General features: G+C 35.2%; 1 protein-coding gene across 1 annotated transcript in view; it reads right to left on the minus strand.

Annotated features, from left to right (window-relative positions):
• GABRB2 (gamma-aminobutyric acid type A receptor subunit beta2) overlaps positions 1–27,596 on the minus strand; it is a 240,461-nt gene that overhangs the window by 15,164 nt on the left and 197,701 nt on the right. The window contains exon 8 of the mRNA XM_055325413.1: positions 25,889–26,133. Coding sequence (XP_055181388.1) covers positions 25,889–26,133 — 245 coding nt within the window. The remainder of the gene's footprint in view (positions 1–25,888; positions 26,134–27,596) is intronic.

Here is a 27,596-nt window from a genome sequence, read left to right on the forward strand (position 1 = left end):
AAGATCTTCAGCAAGCAAAGCCATCAAGTGAGCTGCTTCCTGCTCTTTCTTGGTCCTTCTCATATGCCCCTTTTAATATCCACAAGCAGACTGGAAAGGACATTGACTTCAGTGATGAGAACCAGTTCTAATCCTGGCTTGCTCTGGGTCCGTGTTTTTTCTTGCTCTGGGAAATCTAGGTGGACTTAAGACAGCCTTTGCTAAGCCTCTCCACCAGGTTAAATCCTCCATTACCAACTGAGCCCTTATTTCCCCCATGAGAGCTAACATGTAAGCAGAGATTGTATCTTATTGCTTATGTATTCCTAAGGCTGACACTACAGTTGATATAAAGTAAGTACTCAAAATAAAACTTGCTAAATGGAATTACTAAAGGGTTAGATGAAGCCTAGGATCACACATTCAAATCTGGCTAGGAAGATCATACAAAAGCAGGAAGCAGGTATAATGGAGAATAGGAAGAAGTTGGCCCTGTAGTGAACTAGACTAAAAAATACAGGCCTGCCTGAAGAACATTTAAATCCAGATTTTTAAACATCATTAGAGTGGTCAAAATCACATCTAAGGGTTTATTTAGTCCATGGGCTGCTTTATCAGTGATAGTAGGTAAAATATATAAAAACTTTGCCTTTCAGTTCATTTAATCTATAATTACAACTTGCTTTATTGTGTTTTAAAAAAATTATGGCATAACATAGGAATAATGCATAGGGAAAATCTGCCTAGCAAAAAACAAAACAAAACAAAACAAAACAAAACAAAACTGTGATCTAGATCTGTGCTAGTATTGTATTTGTTTTCCTAACCACATAGGGCTTTGCTGTGAAAAATTCTTCAGTCTCTCTGTTCTTGAACTTCCTAAACAGCCTTCCTAACTTTTTGTAATAATATTTGGATTGAGATGGAATGATGAATGCTAAATTTAGGGGAAATAAGACTACATTCAAATTGCTACATTTAATAATAAAGTAAAATTAATAAAATATATGATGAATTGACTAATTTCTTTTGGAAGGTTGGTAGAGAGGTCTGGGTTCCTCTTCTTAATTTAATAAATAAAGCTACTAGTTTCAACTGAAGTTGAAAGTCAGGAGTCATTTTAATTGTATGGAAAAAATAGAAAAGAGTGGATCATACTGAAATTCCCTGAAGCAGGAAAAAGTGAAGGAAACTGTATTCACAATCTATTCATTTTAATGTACCTCTCTTCCATCCAACGGAGCAACTTGCCTTAAATTACTATAGATCCCTAGGATGTGTGGAATGGAGTAAGGTTTAAAATGAGCTTACATAAGCCCAAGTCTTATTTTGATAAATTTCAGAGAGGTAGATGTGAGAATTTGTCCACCCAATCCTGATAACTCAAAGAAGTCTTAACATCTGGATGAGAAAGTAAAGGTTTGTTTCAGTTCAACTTACATCTGAATAATTGACTTAAGTCTCAAGCTGGAAACAATTGATCTAATCTTTTTATTGGCTGGTTTGTACAACTCAAAGCATTATGGGTGATGGCTGGCTAAAGATTTTTATACACACCATGTAACTAGTAATTCACAATATCCCAATCCATTTTGAACAAATACCATAGAGGGCATTTGTTTTGGTTTCTTTCTGCAAGGCTGCAAACACGCCAATCAAGTGTTTCTAAAGCACAGGGATAGGGAAAGGGAAGAAATGGGTAAACTTTAGTAAAAGAGGAGCTATATTTTCCATCTGGGGCTTTCACATATTGCCAAAGGTCATAAGAGTGCATGTTCCTAAGGGGGAAAGGGAGGGGGGCTTTCCTAGCTTCCAAAGCCCAGGACAGTGACTAAAAAATGTGGCAATCGATCAGGTCAAATTTCAAGACTTATTGGCAGGTTATATTTGACTTAAAGATTGTGATTGATAATTATCCTGGGTCATTGGTAGACCTGTGGTTTTCTCTTGTTACTGGTTTTTGAAACCCAATTTTGTCCCTTAAGCTATGAAGAAGAGTTTGGGCATACAGAACCACCGAATGCTATTGCTTCATTTCTGTGTCACAGGGGAATTATTGTCTGCTTCTGTCTGTCATCTAGAAGCAAAGAAGTCAAGGTTTAGTTTCTGTCCTCCTTAGCCAAGGCACCAATGTTTTGATGCAGTTAAAAATATGATAGTTCCCTCCTCGGAAGATATTGACTCAAAAAGAGAATTAGCAGACTTTAAACAAACAAACAAACAAAAACAAACCATCTAGACTATTATCAGCTTCACTTGCATGTATTAGGGACATGGACTTCCTCATTTACCTATCTACTTACTCCCTACCTTTACCTATGGCCTCCTATTGTTTTTCATTTAATTTGACTAAGCTGCCAGAAAGCTGATCTAATGCAGATCAGATAGGCATGATTCCAGTGAACATGTAGCAGCATATTCAGCTCCACAGAGATGCAGAGAACACAGCCAGTGACCTTTGCTTGTAGGGATTTAGAGTTTAGTTTGTTTCTTGATGGGCAGGGGGCAAGAAAATGGTGCTGAAATGAGTCTCTTGAACAGAGGTGGGCTGGATGAGAAGGTACATGAATTCACAATGATTGTTGAATCCTACGAGTGGGAGTTGAGACACATACTTAGTACTAAACAGCACTGGATCTAGTAACTGTGCTTTAAAAAAATGCACCAGTGGAAAGTGACTCAGCAGTAATTAAAAAGTGCTATAGTCAAAATAACTTACAGTGTGTATTTGTAAGCAGGTACTCACTGTATACAACAAAAGCAAAATAACTGATGCTAAGAGCAGTATGATTACAGAACAAATGCCTCCATAACAGCTAGGAATGACAAATATCTAATTATAACAAAAGTATTTATAAATTCCAGACAGTTTCTTAGTAGAACATCACTGCTACTGAATAATATGGAGCTGTCTGAATAGGACCACAGAATTTTTAACATTTGTGTCATCAATAATAGGGAGTAGGGAGATCCATATTCATCCTTTCTTACTCTTAGTATCTTGCATCTTTCACAGCTCAGTTCAAAAATATTCCTTCCATTTTTTAAGTCTTCCTTGATTATACCCTCTTTCAAGTCCTGATATATGTTCTCATAGCAATGAAGACATTTGCGTCACTGCCTTTATTTTCACTTATGTATCATTTTAATAGATGTTGAAAGCGTATCCTCCCTTTAAGATGCGGTCCCTGTGAGGGCAAGAAGCATGTTGGAAAGGGACTCCAGAAGTATCAGTTGATTTAACAGGTAATACTTGTAGTCAAGATTTAGTGGGTCTGTATACTATACTCCAGGTAGTTATAAACACTCTACATGGATGATGGCATGTATTCCTCACCACACTCCTTTGTGGTAGGTACTCTTGTTAACAATTTCCATTTTGTAGATAAGCCTGCTGAGACTCTAAAAATTTAAATCACTTGCACGAAATAACACAATGAGTAAATATGGATCTGAGATTTGAACACAGGCAGTCCTACTTCAGCGCACCACACTTAAGATTGATGATATACTAGGATTTATGTTCCCCCGAGAGAGTATGATTCCCTATTGTTTCAAGGGGGAGATATTTAGGAATATAAGCATGCACCATGCAGAGGAATGGTGATAAGAATGGGGCAGGAGCAGTGGGCAAATAAGAGATTATGGCCTAAGCTCAGAGATGGGGGGGGATGAAATGTGGCACTGGGTCTTTATAAAGAGAGAGTTAGGTGTGTCAGACATAGGAAGAGAAAGAAAGGGAAAAGGTAGAGAGGGAGGCCCCCTATGTCTACACAACATTATATTCAGTATGTGCCAAGTTAGATAGTTTGAGGGACTTCATCTTTTCCCTCTGGTTCTTTCCTGCTAACTTTGACTTCATTTTAGGAAGAACCACTTTGTGAAATGAGAGGGACTCAAGTTAGATTTTAAAGTAAGCTAGTACAAATATCCAAACTCTTTACCTGTAGACTGGAGGAACACTCAGGGTAAACCTGTAAGCATTCACCTTCTCTTGGGCTGAGGCATTAGTGGGCTCTGAAGTCACACTGCTTGGCTTAGAAGCAGACTGGCTTAAAGAAAAGGTCACAAAGCTCTGTGATCTTGAGCAGGATATTTCACCTTTCTGAGCCTATTTTCTTAGCTGTAAAATAGGTAGAACAGTGTCTGCCTCATTGAGTGGTTGTGAGGATTAAGTGAGAGAATTCATATAAAGTACCTAGAACAGTGCCCCATATGATAAACTCACAGAGCAGTAACTATGATTAGACAGTAAGTGGGTCAATGAATTGAACTCGTGTCACATCATAATCAGGACAGGTTTGGGATGATAAACCAATGTCCAACTTAAGACAGTCATGGAAGTGGTGGCAGAGGACCACACACAGCACCTGCTCAATTACTCTTTAAGAGACAAATGAATGAAGCCGTACACCTGTGCTACTACTCTCTGCTACAGCCCTTTGTCAGGGAGCTTCCTAGTTGGTTTTGGGCTGTGTGAGTCTTATAGTTTCAGTTGTCTGGGAAAGTGTCTAATGTTGAGACCTCCTTATTCACAGGCCTAAAAAAAAAAAAAGAAACCGTGAATAATATTTTTTTCCTAATGCTTAATTTTGTTTGGTTCTTCATCCTTATAGTGGGCAGAGGCGAGAGGCAACTCAGAGTATTCCATTTTGTTGTTTGCCAACAGGATCAGTAAAATTTGGGGAATGGAAAGCTTGCATCCATCAGCAAAACTACGTTTTCAGATTTTTTTTCTGTTTTCTCTTACTTATGAGAAATATATCTCTCTCCAATTAAATGAATCTATAATGAGAGTTTCATTATGATGATAAAGGTGATAAGAAATTACATTTTATAGATAATCTTTATGCAGCACTATTTTAGATTTCAGTGTAGATAAGAGCATATATAGAGTTAAGTCTTAAAGGCATGAGTTTTGAAATCAGCTTTGTATTCTCACTTCTCTACTGGGCCCTCCGTCAAGTTTCATAGCTTAGTTGAGTTCAGGTATTTCATCTTTAAGATGCAGTTATATCCCCTCATCTTGAAAAGAAAACCACATTACATGACGGTTTGTTTTAAGATTAAGATATTTAAGGAGCCTACCATCATGTCTGGCATACAGTTAGGTGTGTAACAATGGGTAACTGTGGGGCACCTGGGTGGCTCAGTGGTTGAGCATCTGCCCTTGGCTCAGGTCATGATCCCAGGGTCCTGGGATCAAGTCCTGCATCAGGCTCTCCATGGGGAGTCTGCTTCTCCCTCTGCCTATGTCTCTGCCTCTCTCTCTGTGTCTCTCATGAATAAATAAATAAAATCTTTAAAAAAACCAGATAACTGCTACAATACTTACAACTTAACATTTCTCGGCTGGGAAAGAAAACGTAAATTCCTAAGTTTGCATAGGTAGGTAAAACTAATTCTTTATATTTCACCATTAGCACCTGCAGTGGGCTGTGGTTGTATCTATTCCACCCATTGTAACAATTGGAGAGACTGATCCTCTGTTGCAGATGTGGGCCTGACTGCTGTAAACCAGACTTGGAATTCCCTCTTCCCTTGCCAGGGTTGGTTCAGGAATGGGAAGGCATAAATCAACGGAATCATTGAAAGAAAGAAAGGTTTGTTGGAAGCTTTTGGGTTAAAAAAAAAGTCCCTATCTTTCCTTCTGGATATGAATGAAGAAACATGGAGCCTTTTCCTACTGGCAGCCCAGAACAAGAGATCACTGACAAGATTTTGGATGGCTGGGTTGATCTCTCTTGCTCTTGCTCTCTCTCTTTTTACTGCCCCCCCCCCCATTCTCTCACCCCATGCCTCTGTGCATGCTTTGTGCGGACCAAATACATTAAAGGTGGGTAGAAAATAAAAAAGGTATTATTAACAAAATTCAAAATAGTAATTTCAATAATTTCAGATAAAATTCAACCTAGGATAAAGGTAAGGTCATGTAATATTCATATATATTTATATACATAAGATATATGTTTATATCCTTATAAAATATAGAGACATTTTTCCAAAATCAATAATCCTGTAAGAATAGTTTAATGTTATCCTACATTAATTTAATAAAAATGCCCTCCATTTACTTAAGTTACTTATGTTTTATCAAATGGCTTCATGTTTTCTATATCATTGCCTTCTACAATGTCAGAATAATTTTGAAAGGCCAGGCAAGGCCTTATCATCTCACAGATTAACAAGAGTAAGATACAGAGAAATTCTTTTCCCAAAGTTGCAGAACTTTTCAGAGGCTGAGTTCGGCTCAGTGTCTTGGCTTCTTTAATCCAAATTGCACTCTAGCTTGCTCTGCCAATGATAGAACTGAGGAAAGATATTTTAAAACAGCCTCGTATGCAATCTGTGATTAAATTGTGCAACTCAGAAAGAGAAATCTAGGTATAGATTCTAGCTTTAATTAGTCCCAGCTCTACCATTAACTAGGTTATATGATCCTGAGGAAGTTACTGACATTTCTGGGTTTCAGTGTCTGCATATAAAAATGAGACATCACAAGAAAAAAAAATTAAGTATATATGGTGATGGATGTTAACTGGACTTCTCATTGACAATCATTTTGCAATATATACAAATAATCATTCTGTCATATACCTTAAACTATTATAATGTTAGGTCAGTTGTACCTCAATTTTTTTTAAAAAAGGAACTAAAAAATGCAACTACAAGTAAAAGGAAGTGTTAATTAAAAACAACAAAAAATTATTTTGAGGTGAAGTTTCCTATCCCGAAGCGTGAGGGAGGCACAAACCATGCAAATGGACCAGCTGGTCCCAGAGTCAACAGAACCATCAGTCTAGTTCCCAAGGCAGCAGCCACTAATCCTTCAGGGTTGGGACTAATTTATATTTCCTGGGCTAGCTCCTTGCTATTGAGTGTGGTCTAGAGATCAATAACTTTGGCATCACCAAGAAGTTTGTCAGAAGTGCAGAATCTCAAGCCTCATCCTAGACCTACAGAATAAGAATCTGCACTTCAGCAAGATATGTAGATAACTTTTAGGCACATTAAAGATTGAGAAGCACTGGTTTAGATCATCTCTCAGATCTCTTATAGTTCTCAAAATCAATGACTGTAGGATTTTTTTAAAAAGGAATTTTTTTAAGGACCTTGGGTAGCTCTCAAGTCTGCTAAACCAGGTCTTCGATGTCTATATGGTAAAGGGTAGAGGAGTTCACTGGTAATTTTTTGTGCTCCCTTTTCAGAAGGCTGAATTAATCACAATCAAGGCACTGACTAAATCCCAGGGGAAGAGCGATCTGGAGAGGGAGATTAAATCTACTTCAACCAGGGCTCCCTGTACAGCTGGTTGCTGATAGCTTCTGTACATTTAGCCAATTACACGATGAATTACTCCAGGGAGAATTTGCCAAATGCACCATTCAATCTCACAACCCAACCCTTGATGGGGGACTGCTATTATCTGACACAGCCTTATTAAATGTCTCTGTTCCATTTTAACGCCAAATGACTCTTGGCTCTGAGATCTGAAGATGATTGTAGATAGTAAATTATTAAACTTTATAAAACACAGGCTATAGGTTGTTAAGAAATGAAGAAGATTATGAATTTAGGGAGATAGGAAAGAACATCAAATTTAAGCTGATGCTTCGCTAAAGAATAAAATATAAGCTAGACTCTGTCAGATATTGAAAACCCTCAAATAATAGCAACAACAGCAACAACAATAATAATAACAGACCTGGATTCAAATCCCAGGTTTGCAAGTCACTAGCTGTGTGACTGAATATGTTATTTCTCTCTGGACCTCAGTTTTGTCATTGGTAGAATTTTAGAATTTTAGAGAACTATAAGAGCATCTAGTAACTCAACAAGTTTCAAACTTTCACGAGCATCAGAATCATTTGGATAATGTGCTAAGATTTAAATTCTTGGGTCATCAGAAATTCTGATTCAGTATCAGTAAATCCAGGAATGGACTGGGGTTCTGCATTTCTTAAAGTATGGGTGATTCTGATGTTGTGGTCTGAGGATAATCCCCCACAAAAGGCTACTACGGGGCAGTGGATGGTAAAAAATTCAAATTAAGCATTTGTAAACTCTTGGTAAATGTTAGTTTTTTAGATATATTAGTAGTAGTTTAGAAGTGTTTTGCTCAATGTTACGGACTAGGTAGAAGCAGGGATGGAACAATTTTTAATGCAGAATGGTTTCCTGTTTATTAGTATTTGTCAGAGTACTTTGTTGAAAATTTCAAGGTATCGAAGAAGGCGGCAGATCAAATTATTATGTATTGTCAAGTCAAGGAGTGAAAGGCAGTGCTGCACAATGGTCAGGTATGCCACAGAACGGGAGTCTTTGTTATTTAATTGCTGTGTGCCCATGGGCTAGTCACTCTACCTCTCTGGGTATCAGTTTCTTCATTTATAAAATGATAAGATCATTTAATGTTCTTTCAAGGGTTAAAACTGTTTTTCTGTCATAGCCATGTATATCCTGGCAGGGCAGAACAGCTCCTTGCTCTTTTTTTTCCCCCTGAGATGGAATGTGCCTTTTACTCTGTGAAGCTTTTCTAGAACATGCATTTAAAGTTAACATCTCGGGACGCCTGGGTGGCTCAGCGGTTGAGCGTCTGCCTTTGACTCAGCACATGCTCCTGGAGACCTGGGATCGAGTTCCACATCAGGCTCTCTGTATGGAGCCTGCTTCTCCCTCTGCCTGTGTCTCTGCCTCTCGATCTGTGTCTCTCATGAATAAATAAATAAAATCTTAAAAAAAAATAAATACATCTCAGTAGCATGAAACCCAGCATGTATCATGTGTATGTACTGTGTATTATGCATCCTAATTTAAAAGAATATAATAGGGCAGCACACTCTTCCATCAGACTGACAGGGGCAGTGCTTCTGAATTTAGAAACAAATCTTGAGACATGGGAAAAGTCAGAGTTCTGCCTTTGCAATCCTCTTCCCGGTAGACATCAACTTTGAGGTTAGCCCTTAACAAATGCTTACTCTCCGTGTACTTCCTCATATTTCCTCCTGCAATTCTTAAAATTATCTTTTGAGGATAGAACAGTCAGCTCTATTTTACAAATGAGGAAACTGAGGCTCAGAGAGCTTTCTCAGGCTGACATTATCTAATAAGTGAGAATTATGGGGCTTAAACTCAGGACTGTTTCAAGTTCAAAATTGAGTAGGTTTGATGGATCAGGGTGTGCCTGTGTTCTTAACAGGTGTGGTACTCTCCAAGAGCAATAATTTGATAAACTTGCTGAATGATCAACACATTTGTGACATTCCTTCTAAATCCGTGTCCCTTGTGAGAAAAGTTTAAGGCTATGCTGCAGCTGGCTGCGGTGACGGGAGCAATATGTATCTGAAAGACTCTCACAGAAAGGTGGCCCATGTTGTCAGCGTCAGGGGACCAATGTTCTTAACTGCTGAAGTCAATAACCCTCACCAGGGTGAGGAAATGTGAACTGCTCTAGAAAACAGTATTCACTGTTGAGGACCCTTATTGCAGTGCATTCTCAGGGTGGCACCTGGATTAGCAGGCTTGTACTCCAGGATTCAGAGATGCTTGCCCTGCTATAGGGAGTCACAGCAGTATCTGGGACTCAGAGGAAGAAACTCAGATGGTATCTTTGAAACTGGCCCAGCTTCAAGAATTTTTCTGCAGCAGAGGCTAGTAGTAAGTACTATTGAGAGGCCAAGAGACAGCTGACTTATTGCTGAGAGAGATTTCAAAATTATGTCAGGTTCCATTTTTTTTTTAATGTCTCCCTTGGTGCTCTTTGCCAAAATTAAAGCATCAAGCAATTCTGTAAACCTCTTCTCAGCAGAGGCCATAAAAAAATTCCTAATTTCTTTAGGAACATAGGACTTGCTGGAGGTACTTTACTTATATTGTTTTTTTTTATAAACAATTTAATATTAATAGAAGGATGGTTAATAAAAATTTAATGCCAGTCCTCAATTCCCAATGCTACCCATGGAACACACAGCTTTCTATTTTTCAACAGTTCATAATGTTTCCAGAGTTTTCTCAGTAATAACCATATTCACACTATGACTATTACTACATTTCCTAAAATCTGAGATTTGAACAACTGCAAAATACACCATTAATTTACTGGCAGGTTTTTATAAAGGAGAAAAGGAAAGAAATTAAATGTTTATGATAAGCAAGGTACTAACTTCAGGTAAGTATCATACTAAATTTCAGGACCTTTTCAAAAGTGAAGCTTTGTCTTAAAATTGAAAACTGTTGCATGTCTTTGCTTAAAGACTATGTTAATAATCCACAAGGTGTGCTTGACATCCAGTACTGATCTAACAACATGGTAGTGGTATATTAGGGGTATTATATTTCAAAGTCTAGAATGGAATGGAGCACCTGGAGAGGCAAAGTATTGCTACTACTTTGAAAAACCACAAAGTGTTACATATATACTTTTTCTGTTGTTTGTTAAATTTTGTTTACTGGCAACATGGGCCCTCTGACTAAACAAATATGTTTTCTAAAATTAACTTCTTGGTTGTGATTCTCACTCTAGGAAAAAACCTAACTGAAAGGAAATGAGTCATATTTGGTAAATGTTGGTCTCCTTGTAGGACAGGAGATAACCAGGTTCTCTGATTAAGAAGGGACTCAACAGAGAAACTGACCATGCAATGGGCAAGGCTATGGCAGTAAGATTCAAGGGCTTTGGTCCTGGAAATGTGTTTCATCAGTGCATGCCTAGGTGTCTGTTCAATTTACTTATTTATAAAAATGGGAATTACATTTACCCTCTATGTATCTGGTTATTTTTGAGGTAATTAAATGAGCTATCACAGGAAGCACACTGAAAAAGTATAAATATTATACCAGGGCACAATATTATTATAATCTAAGGGACCTGCATGCTTGGCTACTTACCATCTTGTTTATAGCTTACTATTTAACTTACATTCTAATTTATCCAATATAAGAATTATATCTCATTTAGATGAGTTAATTTTAGAATAGCGTTGGATTCATAGTACTTTTAGTTGTTCCTAACCCAGGAAATTTTTTTATAATATTTATCTCTATAGACATTTTTCCACAATTTTCCAAAAGGAAAGTTATTAAATAAAATGGTTTTTAACCATAGAGTATGATATAAATTCTGTACCAAAATGTTTATAAATTTTAAATTAATAAGCTATTGCTTGCAGAAATAAGTGATAGGAGGTTTAATCAAAAGGAAGCTATGGAAAAAAAAGGAAGCTATGGGACTAAGGAATTTTAGGCAAGAAGGCACAGTTAACATTCTAGAACTACATGATTTTTAAGATGGATAAGATCACATCTTATTTTGCAGGACAGGTTGACTTCTTGGATATTACAAGTATGGCTTAAGTGTCAGAATTAAAACTTAAATTTTGAGTCTCTTGAATTTCAGCTTGCTGTACTGAGTTTAGAAGATTAATTTTTTCCTGGGTAACTATATCTGCAGGGATCCACGGGCAGTGTTGCTATAGGCATGTCTAAGCTTGAAAAAAAGAGACAAAGATCTCTAACTGTATCACTGGTGACAACACCGACAAGAACGTTGGACAGTATGGGCTTGACTGCTCCTGAGGCACACCAGTTACTGTTCAGCACAGACCATTCTCCCTCTTTTTCTCTTCTTCCTTCCCTCTCCCTACTTCCTTCCTTCCATCTTTCCTTCCTTCTTTTTCTTTCTGACAACAATAATTATTAGAATAGAATATAAGCAATAATTTTTAGAAATGTGTATGTACTCTTTATATGTAATTGGTTTATTCTGGTTAAGTGATATATGAATTATTGGCAAGAGGAGGAATTTTATCTGTGTGTGGTTTGTATCAGTACGAATGTGGTAGGTATGGTGAGTTAATGTGTGTGTTTGTGTGTGTAAGAAAGAGAATGTAATAAATGGATCATAGGATCATATTGGCAAATCAAGTGGGAATATGTATACATATACACACACACTGTCTTAAAATTTAAAAGTAATATACACTCATCGTAACAGTTCAAACACTACAGAAAGACATAAAATGAAAAATGGAAGTGTTCTCTAATCCCATCCCACTCTCCAAATGTAACCACCGGGAAAATGGATTTTTAAAAATGTAATAATACTTGTGCTTTTGATTTTATCCCTGGGAAAATAAAGTTGACCGTTATCTTTCACTAACAATAATATATTATTCAAGATAGATTAAATGTAAAACATGAAACAATGAACTAAGTATGAAAATGAAAAAAAAAAAAAACTTTCAGGAAAATTCATTGGATCTAACCTAGAGTTTCAAGAGGAATTTTTATCCGTTCCAGCAAACCCAGAAATTATAAAGTATAATTAATTAGACAATATAAAAATTGAAAACTTGTTATAGAACGAGTGAAAGCTTAAGGAAAATATCTGCAATGTACATATTAATAAATGGTTAGCATATTTATTATATTTAGAACCCTTGAAACTGAAAATAGAGTAGTGGATAAGAATAACCATAGGCAAGGGGCTCTTGGGTAGGTTGGTCAGTTAAGCCTCTGCCTTAGGCTCAAGTCATGATCTCAGGGTCCTAGGATGGAGCCTCGTTTTGGGTTCCCTGCTCAGTCGGGAGTCTGCTTGTCCCTCTGCCCCTCCCCCATTCTCTCTCTCTCTCCTAAATAAAATTGTTTTTTTTAAAAGCATAGTAATAGGCAATTCAAAGGAAAGCTGATTCCAACACCACATAAATATGTGAAAAGTTATTAAGTTGCTTAAGAAATATGAAAAATACAAATTAAAATAAGAAAATACCCATAATAAATTGTGAAGAATAATCAATAATGAATACTGTTGAAGGGAAAATGAGAAAGAGAATCTGCTCATATAAAAGTACAGATAGCTGTAATAGATGCATGAAACAATGATCATAGGGACTTCTGGGTGGCTCAGTCAGTTAAACCTTTGCCTTTGCTTCAGGTCATGATCCTGGGGTCCTGGGTTGGAGCCCTGCTTCAAGCCCCCTGCTCAGCAAGGAGTCTGCTTGTCCCTCTGCTCCTCCCTCCTGCTCTTGTGCCCTCTCTCTCAAACAAACAAAAAAATATCTTAACAAAAATTATTATAAAACATTGGGATTGTTTTTCCTTTCAAAAAGTGGGATACAAAAGTGGGATTATTTTTTATTTATTTATTTATTTATTTATTTTTATTTTTATTTTTTATTTTTTTCAAAAGTGGGATTATTAAGTGAAAATTACCATGTGCTTTAAAAAACAATTAGTAATTAGAAAGAGGACAAAAAAATTATGTTCCTTTGGAAAGAAAAGGTTTACTTGATAAGAATGGCAAAAGAAAAACAAAAATACAGAAATTAAACATGTTTACAAGCTCAAATATATTATTCTTTTTTGGATTCTAGATTTCTTATCTTGTTTTACCTAATTCACGTTTATTAAAATATATATGTATGCATGATTTTCTGCTCTTTATGTATCTTTTCCTCTTTAAAAAATATTGAGCCCTTTGATTTATCTAGAATTTAATCAGCAGGAAGGGGTGGGTTAAGTGTATGGTATTACATTTAAATATTCCCAAATGGTCATCCAATTACTTGCTACTGTTTATTAAATAAATCACATGTTCCCAATGATATGAAATGATACTTTCATTAATAATTTAATTTTCTTATGTTCCTAAAGTCAATTTCTATGCTCTTTATTTAGATAGCACTGACTCAGTGCTATACTGCATTAATCACTTTGGTTTTACAATTCATTTAAACTTCTGGTAGAGCTATTCATTTCTTATTTTTTTTTTCATTTTCCTGATTCTTCACATATATTTTTCTCCCTCAAATCTTTAGAATTATTGTGTCAAATTTCTAAAACAAGCCAGTAAAGAATCAAAACTCCAAAGGAAGCCACTGGTCATCCAATGAGATTACACTAAACTCAGAATAATTTAGAAAAAAAATCGATTCTCTTAAAATATTACCTTTTTTTTAAAAAAAATAAGTTTTTTAAACAAAGTTTTCTTTCATCAAAAACATTTTATTTGTAAAAGGGCTTTTTTCTTTCCTTCCAATATACTTTTTATAATTGCTCTGTATATAGAAAAGCTATGGAAACTTCCCTTTCTCCTTTCTCATATGGTTTTTACATGTTTCTCCCAGAACTTTTCTTTTTCATAAGAGTGAAATACTTTTCTTTCCTTTTCTAACGTTTCATATTTTCTCTCATGTAACTTCATTGGCTAATCATTTTTACAAAAACAAATAATAGTGTGATGCTAAGTATCCATTTCTTGTTCCTGTCTTTACTTTTCTACCCTAAAGCAAAATGTCAGAGAGAGAGAGCTTTTGGTTAAATGAAGAGAAGTAAATAAACAGCAGGAAATATCTATCATTTCCGAATTTCCTAAGGGATTTTATATTTATAACCAAAAATGAATGCTGAATTCAATAGATACCTTTGTATATCTCTTAGTAATCTATTGAAAGGATGCAAAAATTTTCACCTTTTCAATGTATTACTGTGGTACATGATATTATAATTTTATTTAGAAATGACAGTGTGGGGATCCCTGGGTGGCGCAGCGGTTTAGTGCCTGCCTTTGGCCCAGGGCGTGATCCTGGAGACCCGGGATCGAATCCCACGTCAGGCTCCCGGTGCATGGAGCCTGCTTCTCCCTCTGCCTGTGTCTCTGCCTCTCTCTCTGTGTGTGACTATCATAAATTAAAAAAAAAAAAAAAAGAAATGACAGCGTGTGGTTATGTTGTAGTTTGCTTTTAATATTCTCTGGATTAAACTTGATATTTAAAGTTTCTTTTTCTTCACTGAAATACTCATTAATGAAGTGGATCCATAGTTTTTTTTTTCCATTAATTTTTGTTTTTTCAGATATGGAAGTATTTGCTTATAATGTTTGATAAGACGTACTGTTGAAGCCTTCTAGGCTGGAGTGGGGTTGCAATGTTTTGTCAGTTTTCTTAGTTTTATTTTTGGTAATTGCTCTGTTTTTGTTTTCTCTTTCTGCTAGGGTCAGTTTTGTAATTCATATTTTCTAAGAATGTCATGTATTTTATCCACATTTTCTGAGATCCTTGCATAATTTTATTTTAATTTCACCTTTTAGAAAAACAATTGTGTTTTTAAAAAAATTTCTACTTTCCCTCCCTCTTTCCTTCTTTAATAAGCTTTCCCTCTTTTCCTTGATCAATTAGTTCCCTATTTCACTTGTATCTTAAAAAATTGATTTATGGACAGCCCAGGTGGATCAGCGGTTTAGCACCGCCTTCAGCCCAGGGTGTGATCCTGAAGACCTGGGATTGAGTCCCACATTAGGCTCCCTGCGTGGAGCCTGCTTCTCCCTCTGCCTATGTCTTTGCCTCTCTCTCTCTCTCTCTCTGTCGCTCATGAGTAAATAAATAAAAATATTAAAAAATTGATTTATTTGTACATTATTTTGACTTTCTATTTTGTTAATTTATAATTGATCTTTATTAATTACTTCCTCCTGCTTCTTTTAGATATATGCTGATCCTTTAACTTCTTGAATTGTACATTTAAATCACTTCTTAAGGGACCCCTGGGTGGCGCAGCGGTTTGGCGCCTGCCTTTGGCCCAGGGCGCGATCCTGGAGACCCGGGATCGAATCCCACATCGGGCTCCCGGTGCATGGAGCCTGCTTCTCCCTCTGCCTGTGTCTCTGCCTCTCTCTCTCTCTGTGACTATCATAAATAAATAAAAGTTAAAAAAAATTAAATCACTTCTTAAAACTACTTGCTAGAAAGCTATAGTTTTCCAACTATTATTTTAACCACATCCTTTGGGATTAATTACATAATATTTTATTTTATTTTTTTTTCTTTTTTTTTCATAATATTTTAAATTGCCATTATTTTCTAGGTGTTCTTCAAATTAATTTTTATTGTATCTTTGACACATAAATTGTGTAAAAATGAGGTTATACAACTAATAAACTTTATTAAATACATTATTCAGGTAATGTTTTTGTCATTTTATCTTTTTGTTTCCTATCATTTTATTTGGATGTTATTTCAGGTTTAATTTTATGAATTACATATAAATTATTAATCAATGATAACAACTTCATTTTGGATTGCAATTATTATAAAATATCTCTCGTGAATTTTTTTACCTTCAATTCATCCTTATAATGTAATAATAGTCATAATATTAATATACTGAAAAGTAATAATATCCAGTCCTCAGTTATCCTCAGACTTGTATTTGCCTCATTTGTTTTTGCCTGTGACTTTACATAGAATATTTCTCAATACCTTTACTTTACAGGTGCCTCTAATATATAGTATTTTGTTGAGTTTAGTTGCTTGATTTAATCTTAGAATCTTATTCTTTTGACAGGCAAGTTGAAAAGGTGCTCTAGTTATAGCAGTTAAGACAAGATTTGTCTTACTTCTATCATCTAAATTTATGCTCTAAATTTGCTTTAAATTGCCCTTATCCTTATTTCTGACATCTAGTTTTAGCTGCTTTATCTGGATCTTTCTTTACTTTATTTCCTTCTTATTACCTAAGGTTTTTATACAATGAGTTGTCAGTTCATTATAAGGATCCTGATCCTCAAACTTCCATGCTTCAGTAGATATGACAAAGATCTGGGAGATAAAATGCAGATTCTTCTGCTGTCCCACTAAAGATTTTGATTGACAATGTCTCAGATGGAATCTACTTTTTAAGTGAGCACCCTAGATGACCCTAATGTAGGCAGTCTATGGTATAACCCTTCAAGAAACACAGTTGTACTAATCTATGTTAATTTTAAACGTATCCTTAATCTTCAACTTCTTGATTCATAAACTCTAAAGATAAAGAGTAAATGTCAAGTTCTTGTTATGAATTAGGAAACAAACACTTTCTTCCTCTTCAACAACATACATCCTGATTTATTCTTTTTATATAGTATTTAGTACTTCATTTAAAAAAATACATTAACTTGGGACATCTGGGTGGCTCAGTGGCTGAGCGTCTGCCTTTGGCTCTGAGCATGATCCCGGGATCTGGGATGAATCCCACATCTGCTCCCTGCGTGGAACCTGCTTTTCCCTCTGCCTATGTCTCTGCCTTTCTCTGTGTGTCTCTTATGGATAAATAAATAAAATCTTAAAAAAAATAAAAATAAATTGACTTATGTTTTATTCCGTAACTTTAATTTCTAGAACTGTATAGCTGTCTTTATTTCTGAATGCTAGCATACTAGCTTTTCCTATTCTAAAGTTCCTTACTTTGACTACCTTTAATTGGGGCTAGAATTTTTATGAAGCTTTTCTTTTAAGATAAGGTTTGTGGATGCTCTATTCACTAAGACCTTGGATACTGAGGATGGCTTATTTTCTTTTGCCTTTATTTATCAATAATATTCTTAGGTCACATTCCCCCCCCCCTCAGAACCCTGTAGCCTTTTCCATTATTTTATAAAATTTAATATTGCTATGGAGACCTAACTTTTTTTTTCCTTCCTTGTAGATCATTCGCCATTTCTGCCTGGAAGTTTAGTAATGTCAGAAGGATATAATAAGGGGGTACTGAGATTATATAATTTTTACCTTGGAACCCAGTATATCCTTTTGGCTTACTGATTAATTTCATCACAGGTATGTATAAATATATAATGTCTAGCATATTAGTTAATAGTTTAGCCTCTAGTCATATTTTCTGTTCAACTATTTCTTAGTTGTCTATCCTTAAGCAAGTTAATTACACTCTCTGGGTCTCAGTTCATCATCTGTAAAATTATAATTATTACAACAAAGGATAATACAAGGACTATGTCACGGCATAATATATATGAAGTATCTAAAAACCAAAAAAATTCAGTAAGTATTCATTATTATAATCATTGACATCAGATTTTTTCTATTCCATTTTATTCCATTCCATCATTTAATGATGTTTAGTCTGCTGTACCTGTTTTACATATTTATTCTGTTTTTTTATAAGTGATTTTTCTCCCTGCACTTCTCTCCATTTGGCATGATTTTTTACAATCTGAATTCTGTGTTACTGCCTTGGTTTTTTGCCACACTTACTCTCTTTCTTACTGTTTTAGATTCAGTTACTAGTACCTAAAAGATTGTATTGTCTTCATTTTTGCCTTCTTAATCACCTTCTAGCTCCTTGTTTGTCATCCCATCCTTGATCTTTTGTTTCATATTATCTTTCAATTTTTGGTGAGGGAAATTTTAATTTATCCTGAAATATATTTTTTTCCAATAAGAGCTATTCTCAGTCTTCAGCATCCTGAGTTACTTTCTCTCTCTACCCAAGAAGAAATACAGAGACACGGTCATTTATAGTTCTCTTGCAGAGCTACCATGCTGTTTCTGTGCTTAGATGCATCTAACGTGTCTCCCCATTTGCTCAAATATAGCTTGCATGGATTTGGCTGGGTTCTGCTTGCATGAATACTGGCCCTGCTTATGCCTCTCTGTCTCTCTGTAGAACTTCAGTTTGAGTTGAGTGTTAATTGTTTTTCTTTTGTTTTTCTATTGCTGCTTCACTTTCTATGGCTTTTGAATGGAGAAGATATAGGTTTTAGATTCTTCTACCTTCACTAACACTTTTCCAATTGGACACAGGCATCAGTTTTCTGTCTCTCTGTCATTTTAGGGGCTGAGTGAAACTGTGTGTGTGTGTGTGTGTGTGTGTGTGTGTGTGTGTCTGTGTACTGCCATGCTCTCATATGGTGCTGGTAGGTATGTAAACTATAGTAGAACTTTACTAGAGAACAACGTGGCCAATCTGTATCACCATTTTAAAGACACGTACTATTTTTACCCAGAAATCCATTTTAAGCAATATATCAAGAATTAATGGTGTGCAAATATGTCAGCAATGGAGTGCTCAGAATTGTTTATAATGGAAAACCACTTGGAAACAATGAAAATATCTAACAGGTGCTCATTACATAAATTATGGTACATATACTAATAAAATATCTTATAGCTATTAAAATGGTATATATTATACTTGAAGATACAAAAAAGCAAGTGGAAAATAGCAGTATACACAATAGCAGAGCAAAGTCTTTAAATAGGGGTATGTCACTACCTATGAATAAAAGGCATTTTGACAATGATTACACCTGGGTGTGGAGGTACAGAAAGTTTTCATTGCCTTTTATACATTAAAAAATCATGAATTGGTTTTATAATTAGAAAAATAGTTATAGAACTAAGAAAAAATGAGAAAGATACACACTGTCTTCTACCATCTCCAGAAAAATAGTAGCTATTTATCAAGTGCTCTCTCTCTGGAACTACATAAGACCCTTAAAATAATTATCTCATTTAATACCCTCAGCAGCTCCAGGAGGCAGAAATTAGTATTTTTAGTTCCTAGTTGAGGAATCTGAAGGGTGGAAAGGTTAAACACATCTAATGCCACATAGCTCATAAAAGACCATGCCTGAATGTAAACCCAGTTCAGTTTGATTCTAAAAATCACCATTTTTCCAGTGGACCTTACTGCCTCTGAGGATTTTCACATGCATCTTGATGTTTTTACAGGCATATTTAATAGCTAGCTCACTTTTCAAACTTTTGAGTAAGTCCTTATTTCATACACTAAATTTGAACTTAAAAGAGAACTCAAAAGACAGAATAAAGACATACCCAACAACAACAACAAAAAAAGCATAAAAGAAGATAACATTAAGATTCATATTTCAATGTAAATCATTGGACATTCTCTTTAACATAATGTTTTATGAAATAGGGTAAGAGTTCTTAACAAATAAGGATCTAAATCATGATATCAGAGAGTATCATTAACTTTTTGAAGCCATCAGTTGAAAAATTTAATGCACCAAAGAGGTGAATTTCCTTTGAAATATTCTCACAATCTGGAGATTTTCCTTAATTTTCATATAACTTTACCCAGTCACTGGAACAATCATGCAGTATACTTTGGTTTTGGTTTTGAAAAATATAACATTCTTCAATCGGTGTTATCACAAACCCAAATTCCAACTGTCAAACGTGTTTTCTTCTAAATGATTAGCATTCTACCCAGAATACTGCCCAACCAAATCGCTGTACTTCAATTTCAACAAGATAGCTAGACTTAAAAACAAGAACAGCAGCAACAACACAAATGAGATAGCCTAAGAGAACAGACATGGTAGGGGCTGGGTGTTTAGGGGACTAGGGCTAAACTAGTGATGCCAAAATTTCAAACATCTCTTCTCCTGGGATCTACCTAATACCATTTATCAGACTTTGTTACTATGCACACCACAGCCAAGTAATAAAGTTAAAAGGCAGGTTAAAACACCAAAACAGAGTAGCAATTTAATAGATAAACCATACCTTTCTCCCACCCCATAGGCAATAAAAGTTTGGAATTGAGGAACCTTGAGTCAGAACAGTAACATTAGGGAGGAAAATGATAGTCATAAGATTCAATAATAGTTTATCAAGCATCAAGTCCTCATAGGAAAGATTCACAAGCATTCACTATCATTCACTGCCTCACCAAGAAATGGAAAATTTAAAAATATGTAGTTGGATAAGTAGTGGATGATAAGGTAGAATGGTGACAATTCTCCTTCTTCTCCAATGTGGAGGGAGATATGGAAGATTTGCCAATTAAGAATTGCAAACACATAAGGATTCAGAAACTAAACTGTTAAGTATTAGACAAAAAAAAGTTTTCTTTGGAATTCATTTAAGTCAAGAGCTATAACAAGGAACAATCTCAATTACTGCCTTTTACCTATCATTATAATAGTTCTGAGTCCACCAAGGTAATAGTTATTTGTAATCTATATACCAATAAAGCAACAAGGACTTGATGCAAACATAACATTCCTAGACATAAATTAATAATCTAGGACAGAAAATATAGGTCTCTAAGTTCTGAGCCAATCAACAAAAGGATGTATAATTCTCTATCTATTCCACTAGCCAAAAGAAACACAAGAAAACTAAGAAATGCCACGGCATATAATGACATTCTATCCTCTCAATACGAATGAAAAGGAATCTCAAAATATGATGCACTTGGTTTCTTTCTCTAGCACAATAATAATGACTGAGTGGAACACTGAAACTTAGGCTCATCACAGCTATGTTAAAAACAAACAAATAGGAAAACCCCATTAGGGTCTCATGAAAATATTTAACTTATTTCCAAGTCTCTGTGGATATAAGTCCATTGGTTATCTGCAAAGACCCCATACATTATTTTACAGGGAACAGCTAAACAAATTGGCTCCAACAGAAATACAAATAAATGGATTAAAAACTGGCTATCTAACCGTATACAGAGAGAAATCGTAATTGGTAGTCCGTCTAGTTGGGGAGAGGTTTCCAGTTGGGTCCCACAAGGATCGATATTGGGTCCCATTTTGTTTAATATCTTTATAAAAAATCTGGAAGACAAAGTAGAGAATGTGCTAATTAAGTAGACTGATGCCACTAGATGAGGATTTGTGGTTAAAGTAAATTGGATATAGATAAATGCTACTGGTCTTTAGAAAGAGTAGAATTTTGAATTAGCTGTATTTTTTTAAAATGATCATTTAAAAAAATCTAATTCCAAGCACTAGAAATAAATAGATTTAAAAGGTTTTAGTGGCTTTGCATAACAAAAATTCAGGCATAATGGAAAAAGGCAATACAGAGATTCACAACACCTATGAATGTAGAATAAAGGATACTCCCCAAATGGAGATCTTTTGGCACAGCTTTATTTGGAAAATTGGTAGTTGTGGCTCCCTCAATGCAATTAAGATATTGGAAGCTTTTCAGATATGTAGGAGTCAAGGTGCTGAAAAGGCAGAAGTAACAAATTCTCAAAGATAAATATATATAAATATAGTTAGCTATTGGCAGCAAAATAAACAATGAACAACATAAATCTTAAAAGAAAGGAGTATTGAAAACGTAAAGGCATAAGCAAGAAAAGGAAGTGAAATTAATCAAGAGCAAATTCTATAAGGAAACACACACACATACACACACACAAATAGAAGAATGCAAGGGATAATAGGAAGAGCTCTCCTAATACTAGGGTAGAGAGAGAAAATATAAATATAAGTATATATATATATATATGTATATATATATATATATATATATCCATTAACAACTCCAGAAGACAGTTGGAAAAAAGTAGATCTTTTGTTGGTTTGAGGTTTACTGAAATTCCTTGGTATTCTACAGCTTCATTTGCTACATGGAGACAATCAAAGTGATGCTGTTTGTTGGCCATGGACTCTCATAAGTAAACAGATTTTTTTTTTCGGGTGAAGTCAACTGAATTGAATATATGGACTAACGTGGAATTAGCTTTTAAATTATATGTTATTTTTGTACTTCCTAGCATAGCAGAATGTATACCAGACTGGGAAATCCAGATCAATCTCAGAAATTTTCATTTTGTTATGCAAACTTGGATATTTTACTCTCCTTTAGAGCCTTAGTTTTCACATCAATTACATGGCAAGATGAGAATTGTTTTAAGAGCTGCATATACTTTTGTTAAATTAAAAACACGGGAAACCAATACAGAGAAGAGATTGGAAAAATGTGGAAGTATGCCACTGAAGCTATAGTTGGCTTCCACCTGGCTAGCCTTCCCATTTTCATCCCTCCCTGACCTCAGGACAGAGCAAAGTTTAAAAATCACTTTAGATGATCTGACATGCTGCTTGCATCTCTAGGAAACTATCAAGGGAAGCTAAAAAGGTCAATCTCTCTCCTAGTGACTGATTTTTCTAGAGCATCTAACAATACTTAGCTGATTATATGTGCCCGAGCTTTTCGGGGGGGGGGGGGGAGAAAAAAACAGAATTACAGTTGAAAAGAAGGGACATTCTTGATAAAAAAAAAAAGTAGAGTGGCATTATTCATGATGCCAACACAAAAGAAAGTGATGTGCAATCAGAGCCTTATGTAGATCTCTTTTCACTTTTCATGCTGGGATAAAAAAGAAACCATGGGAATCTGGAATGTGAGATGGTTACTTTTTTGCTTTAATCAAATCAGGATGGCTCTAAGTATTCTGGCCTAAGAAATGATAAAGTTTGTAGTTGGTTTGCTATAGACTTTATAGCTAATACTTGTTGAAAATTATTTCCTTGCATTGGCTTTAAAACTTCTAACATGAAACATTCCTCAATAGATAGTACTCTCTTTTAGGAATAGGACTGCACCATGTATGCTATATATTTACTGTGCAAAATATACAAAGAAGCTTTGGCAATATGTCTGGAGACTGTAAATTTTACTTTAAAAGTAAGAATTCCTATCATCTATAATATTTTAATATTTTATTAGTATTTACTACTTACTGTTTACTATATATTGAGGACTATGTTACCTCTCTATACATTATCACAAGTAATCTTCATAATAACCTATGAGAGAAGAATTAACCCCATTTTTAAAGATAAGGAAACTGAATGGTGAGAGTCTTTCTTGTTTGCTTATTTTGTTGTTTATTATGTATTATCACAAAACTGTAAATGGACGGTAAACACTGAAACTGACTAACTCCAAAATACTTGTTTAGAACTGTTGTATTAAATTAAAACTTCTGATGTCTTGATATTATTATACATTTTGATTAAAGAAAGTGGAGAAACCACTTGTGTTTAAGAGATTTAAGAACACAACAAGCATCCTGTATTTTTCAGGACCTCAGTTTCCTATATTTGAAACTAGAAGACTGGATTAGAGTAGGGTTTTTTAACCTCAGCCTTATCGATATTTGGGGCTGGATGTTATGAGGAGGCTGTTCAATGCACAGAAGGATGTTTGGCAGCATCCGTGGCCTCTATTCACTACATACCAGTAGCAATCCCCTCCTCTCAGTTTTGACAATCCAAAGTATAGACATTGCCAAAGATCCTCTGGGGGAAAGGTAGCTTGTATTTTGAGAACCATGTACTAGAAGAACTCTGATATCTTTTTTGTTCTCTCATATTCTAGGCTCTGAATTGTGGGTCCAACTTCAGCCAAGAAGATGGGCTTTACACCACTGCAGGGTACTTGCCCAGTAAATCATTCTCTATCTGCATCTCAGTACATTGAATTTAAACTCTGAAGCTCTCCAGGTTCAGTCTACTATAAAACTGCCACTCTCCGGCTCTTAAATTTATCATTTAAATGCAAATTGGGATGAAAAAAATAGAGTAGATGAAAGTGAAAAGAGATCAGATGTTATCTTATTAAGTCAGCATTTCATTAGGCGATTGATTTAGACTCATTTCAAACTGCAGTCCTATGAGATAGTTTTGTTTGTTTATTTATTTATTTATTTATTTATTTATTTATTTATTTATTTATTTATTTATCTAAAGCTACTATTTCAGAGAAATCATAGAATTGGTTTAAAAGGCGTTCTTTCATTTGACAGACTGAGAGGGCCATAATTCTAGCTTGGAACCTATTGACAGATTCTAATAAGTGAAACCTCAAGTACTGTAAAGAAATTGACAATTTTCTAGACCCATGGTTCATTAGCTTTCGAGGGCCATACTTAAAATTACAAATATCATCTCCCAGGGAAGGAGTGACTTTTCTTAGAGAAAAGTCCAAAAAAAAAAAAAAGGCCTATGGATATGTGAAAACATTAGTGATCTAGAAGCTTTCATTGGGTTTGCTTCAAATAAAATTCAACTGTAGAGATTATTTACAGTGTGCTATCCTTGGAATTCAATTGAAGTTAGAAATATTAAAATGTCAGTTAAATAATGATTGATATGGTTAATAATTCCAGATAGTTTAAAAGTATTACTGTTTTCCTAGTTTCATCACTATGATCTATTTTTTAAATTCAGCTCTATGCACTACTTTATAAGCATTATTTATGGCAGATATTAAAATAAGACCTTGTTTTTTGTCTAATATGAAGGATTTAAATTTCGACTATAGGAAAATACATATATAAATATTCTCTTTAGTGCAGAAAGCTTGATAGAGGAAGCCAGGTGAAGTCACATTTGGCTAGTAAAGAGGGATAGATCCATTGGGATGGCTGTCAAACACCTCAAAATGGAGATTCTAAATCTTGGCTGCAAATTAGACAACATTTGAAGAATTTATAAAAAATATGATGCCCAGGCATAATATAGTACATTCAAGTAAGAATTTCTGGGAAAGGAACCCAGGCTTCAGTATTTGTTAATGCTCTCCTAGTGATTCAATTGGGTACTCAAGGTTTACAACCACTGCCTTAAAGACTAATCAGGGTTTACAATTGCATGGAAATCATTCTTTGACTATACGTAATTTAAGCAAGATGGTGTCTCTTATAGTCACGTGCTTCAGTGATTTTAAGTGGTATGCATGCAAGGCATTAAGTGATTTTTTGTCACTGAAGGAGGAAACTATTCTTTTTCCCCTCCACTTATCTTTCTACTCTTCTGATGACTTCAAAGAGGAAGACTTCATTTGTTGTTTGTGTCTCTATTGTACATCTCTGTACTTGTTTATCTCCCTTTTAAATCAGAGAATGGGCTCAGGCTTGAGCCTTCATTTAGTATAGCCTAGAATTTAATAATGTAGTTTCATATTTCTTACTTAAGATTATCTTCCAGTAAGTAATATTGATTTAAGTGATATAAAATTTCCTCTTTTAATTAAAGTGAGTAAATATAAATAAATATAAAGTAAATAATAGTATACATTATACTCATATTTGGAAAATGTCACAAGGGTAGTTCTCAGATGACTATGGTTTGGGCAAACCTAGTGTTAAGTAAGGTAAGGGGTATCCAAATGTTGTATCATGAGCTTTTGGCCCTAATTGTGCCTCCATCACTAATTAACTTTATGATTTTGGAAAAACTACCCATTCTCTTCCCTGGGCCTTGGTTTCCTCATTTGTTAAACAAGGCTATTAACCTATATTGCTGGCATTCTTCTATGAGTTTAACAAGCAAAGAGGGCTTGCCCTCTGAATTTACCTTGTTGACATCCAGGCGCATCTTCTCATTGTTGGCACTAGCAGCTTTCTCAGCTGCTTTCTTTTGGCGTTGGGGTCCCCTCCCAAAAAAGATGTAGTTGACCAAAGCATATTCCAGAAGGGCCATGAAAACAAAGACAAAGCACCCCATAAGGTACATGTCAATGGCCTTCACATAGGGAATTTTAGGGAGAGTCTCCCGCAGGTGGGTATTGATCGTGGTCATTGTAAGGACAGTTGTAATTCCTGAAAAAAATGGTAGAGTTAGAATAACAATGTTCCTGTTTCCTGGATACTTTCATCATAGTTAAAGTTAATTGTACTTGTTTACTCATTTATATATGCCACAAAATACTTACTGAGTACTGATTACATACCTGCCCTGTGATAGGACCTGGCAATACGTTTAAATCATTTATTTACAGTAGCATTAATCACTCTGAAACTTTTCTTTTATTTATATTTTTATATTTATAGTTATATATCTTGTGAGGGGCTAGAGATGTGAATTAAAGGCTATGGTAGACATGTATGTTGGGTGAGCACTGATGATACAGAGAAGATCCTAGTTGAGTTTCATGATATGGCAGGAGACAGGTGAGGAAGTGGAAATCTGGAACTGAGTCCTGAAGGATACATGGGGGATACCAAGCAACCAAGGACTGGAGGTTAAAGGTGTGGTAGAGAGAGCTTTTGTAAAGGGGTGCTTTGTGTGGGGGGGAGAAAGTACTTGGCCTATCAAAAGCATCTCAAGGAAGTCAGTGTCAGTACATTTTAGGATATGACAAGAAGCACAATGAGGAGAGTGAAGATTAAGTAAGGCTGCATAATGGAGAGCCATATATACAGAGCCTAATGGAGAGTCTGAACTTAAAACTGAAGGCAAAGTGGGGCCATTAACCAGCTTCAAGCAGGGAGGCATAGGGACAAATTGTGTTTAGGACAAACATGCTGGTACTAGTGTGGAGGACAGAAGGAAAGCATAAGAAATAGGAATAAAGAATATCAGCTAATAGTTTTCCAGAATAATCTAAGTAATAAAGAGAAAATAAATTAAATAATCATAATAGTACTGAAACCCATGAATACATTATACAAATGATATATACAAATGACTATAAAAATTTGGAGGCTGGAAATGATCAGTAACAGAGAGGCAGGTGTCTAGCCCTGAGGTTTCTGGATTGGGCAATTAGGCATGTAATGCATAGATAAATAATATAGAAGCATTATGAATATGGGAAATGGCATACTGGATCAGGTTATAATTGTTCATCCCACTGAGTGGTCATCTCCAACAGTGAAGAGCAGTTTCCCTCTATAATTGGAGGGAAAGACAGAGAAAAGCCAGGTAAAAGCACTGGGAGTTCAGAGTCCTGAACTTGTCCCAGAGTATGACAAGTTCGACTTTTATAGCAAAATAATGATGTAAAAATAGAGCCCAGAGATCAAGATCACACAGATGGGAAACTGTAAAATCAAAATTTGAATGGGTGTCTCTGACTCAGAAAGCTGAGTTAAGTTTCATTTCTATGATTTTTTGGGAGTATAAGTTTCCCACTTTAATTTTATCTCTTTAAAAAGAAAATAATTTTTGTATTGTTTTTCTACATGCTCATAAAACAGCTACAGAAAAAATAAATTTGCACATCTGATTTTGAACAGGGCCAGAAAAACTCTGTTCTTGCTTTAGATCTAGGTGTCTTAGA

The sequence above is a fragment of the Nyctereutes procyonoides genome, unplaced genomic scaffold (assembly GCF_905146905.1).
Source record: "Nyctereutes procyonoides isolate TBG_1078 unplaced genomic scaffold, NYPRO_anot_genome, whole genome shotgun sequence".
In the NCBI taxonomy this organism is placed as follows: Eukaryota; Metazoa; Chordata; class Mammalia; order Carnivora; family Canidae; genus Nyctereutes; species Nyctereutes procyonoides.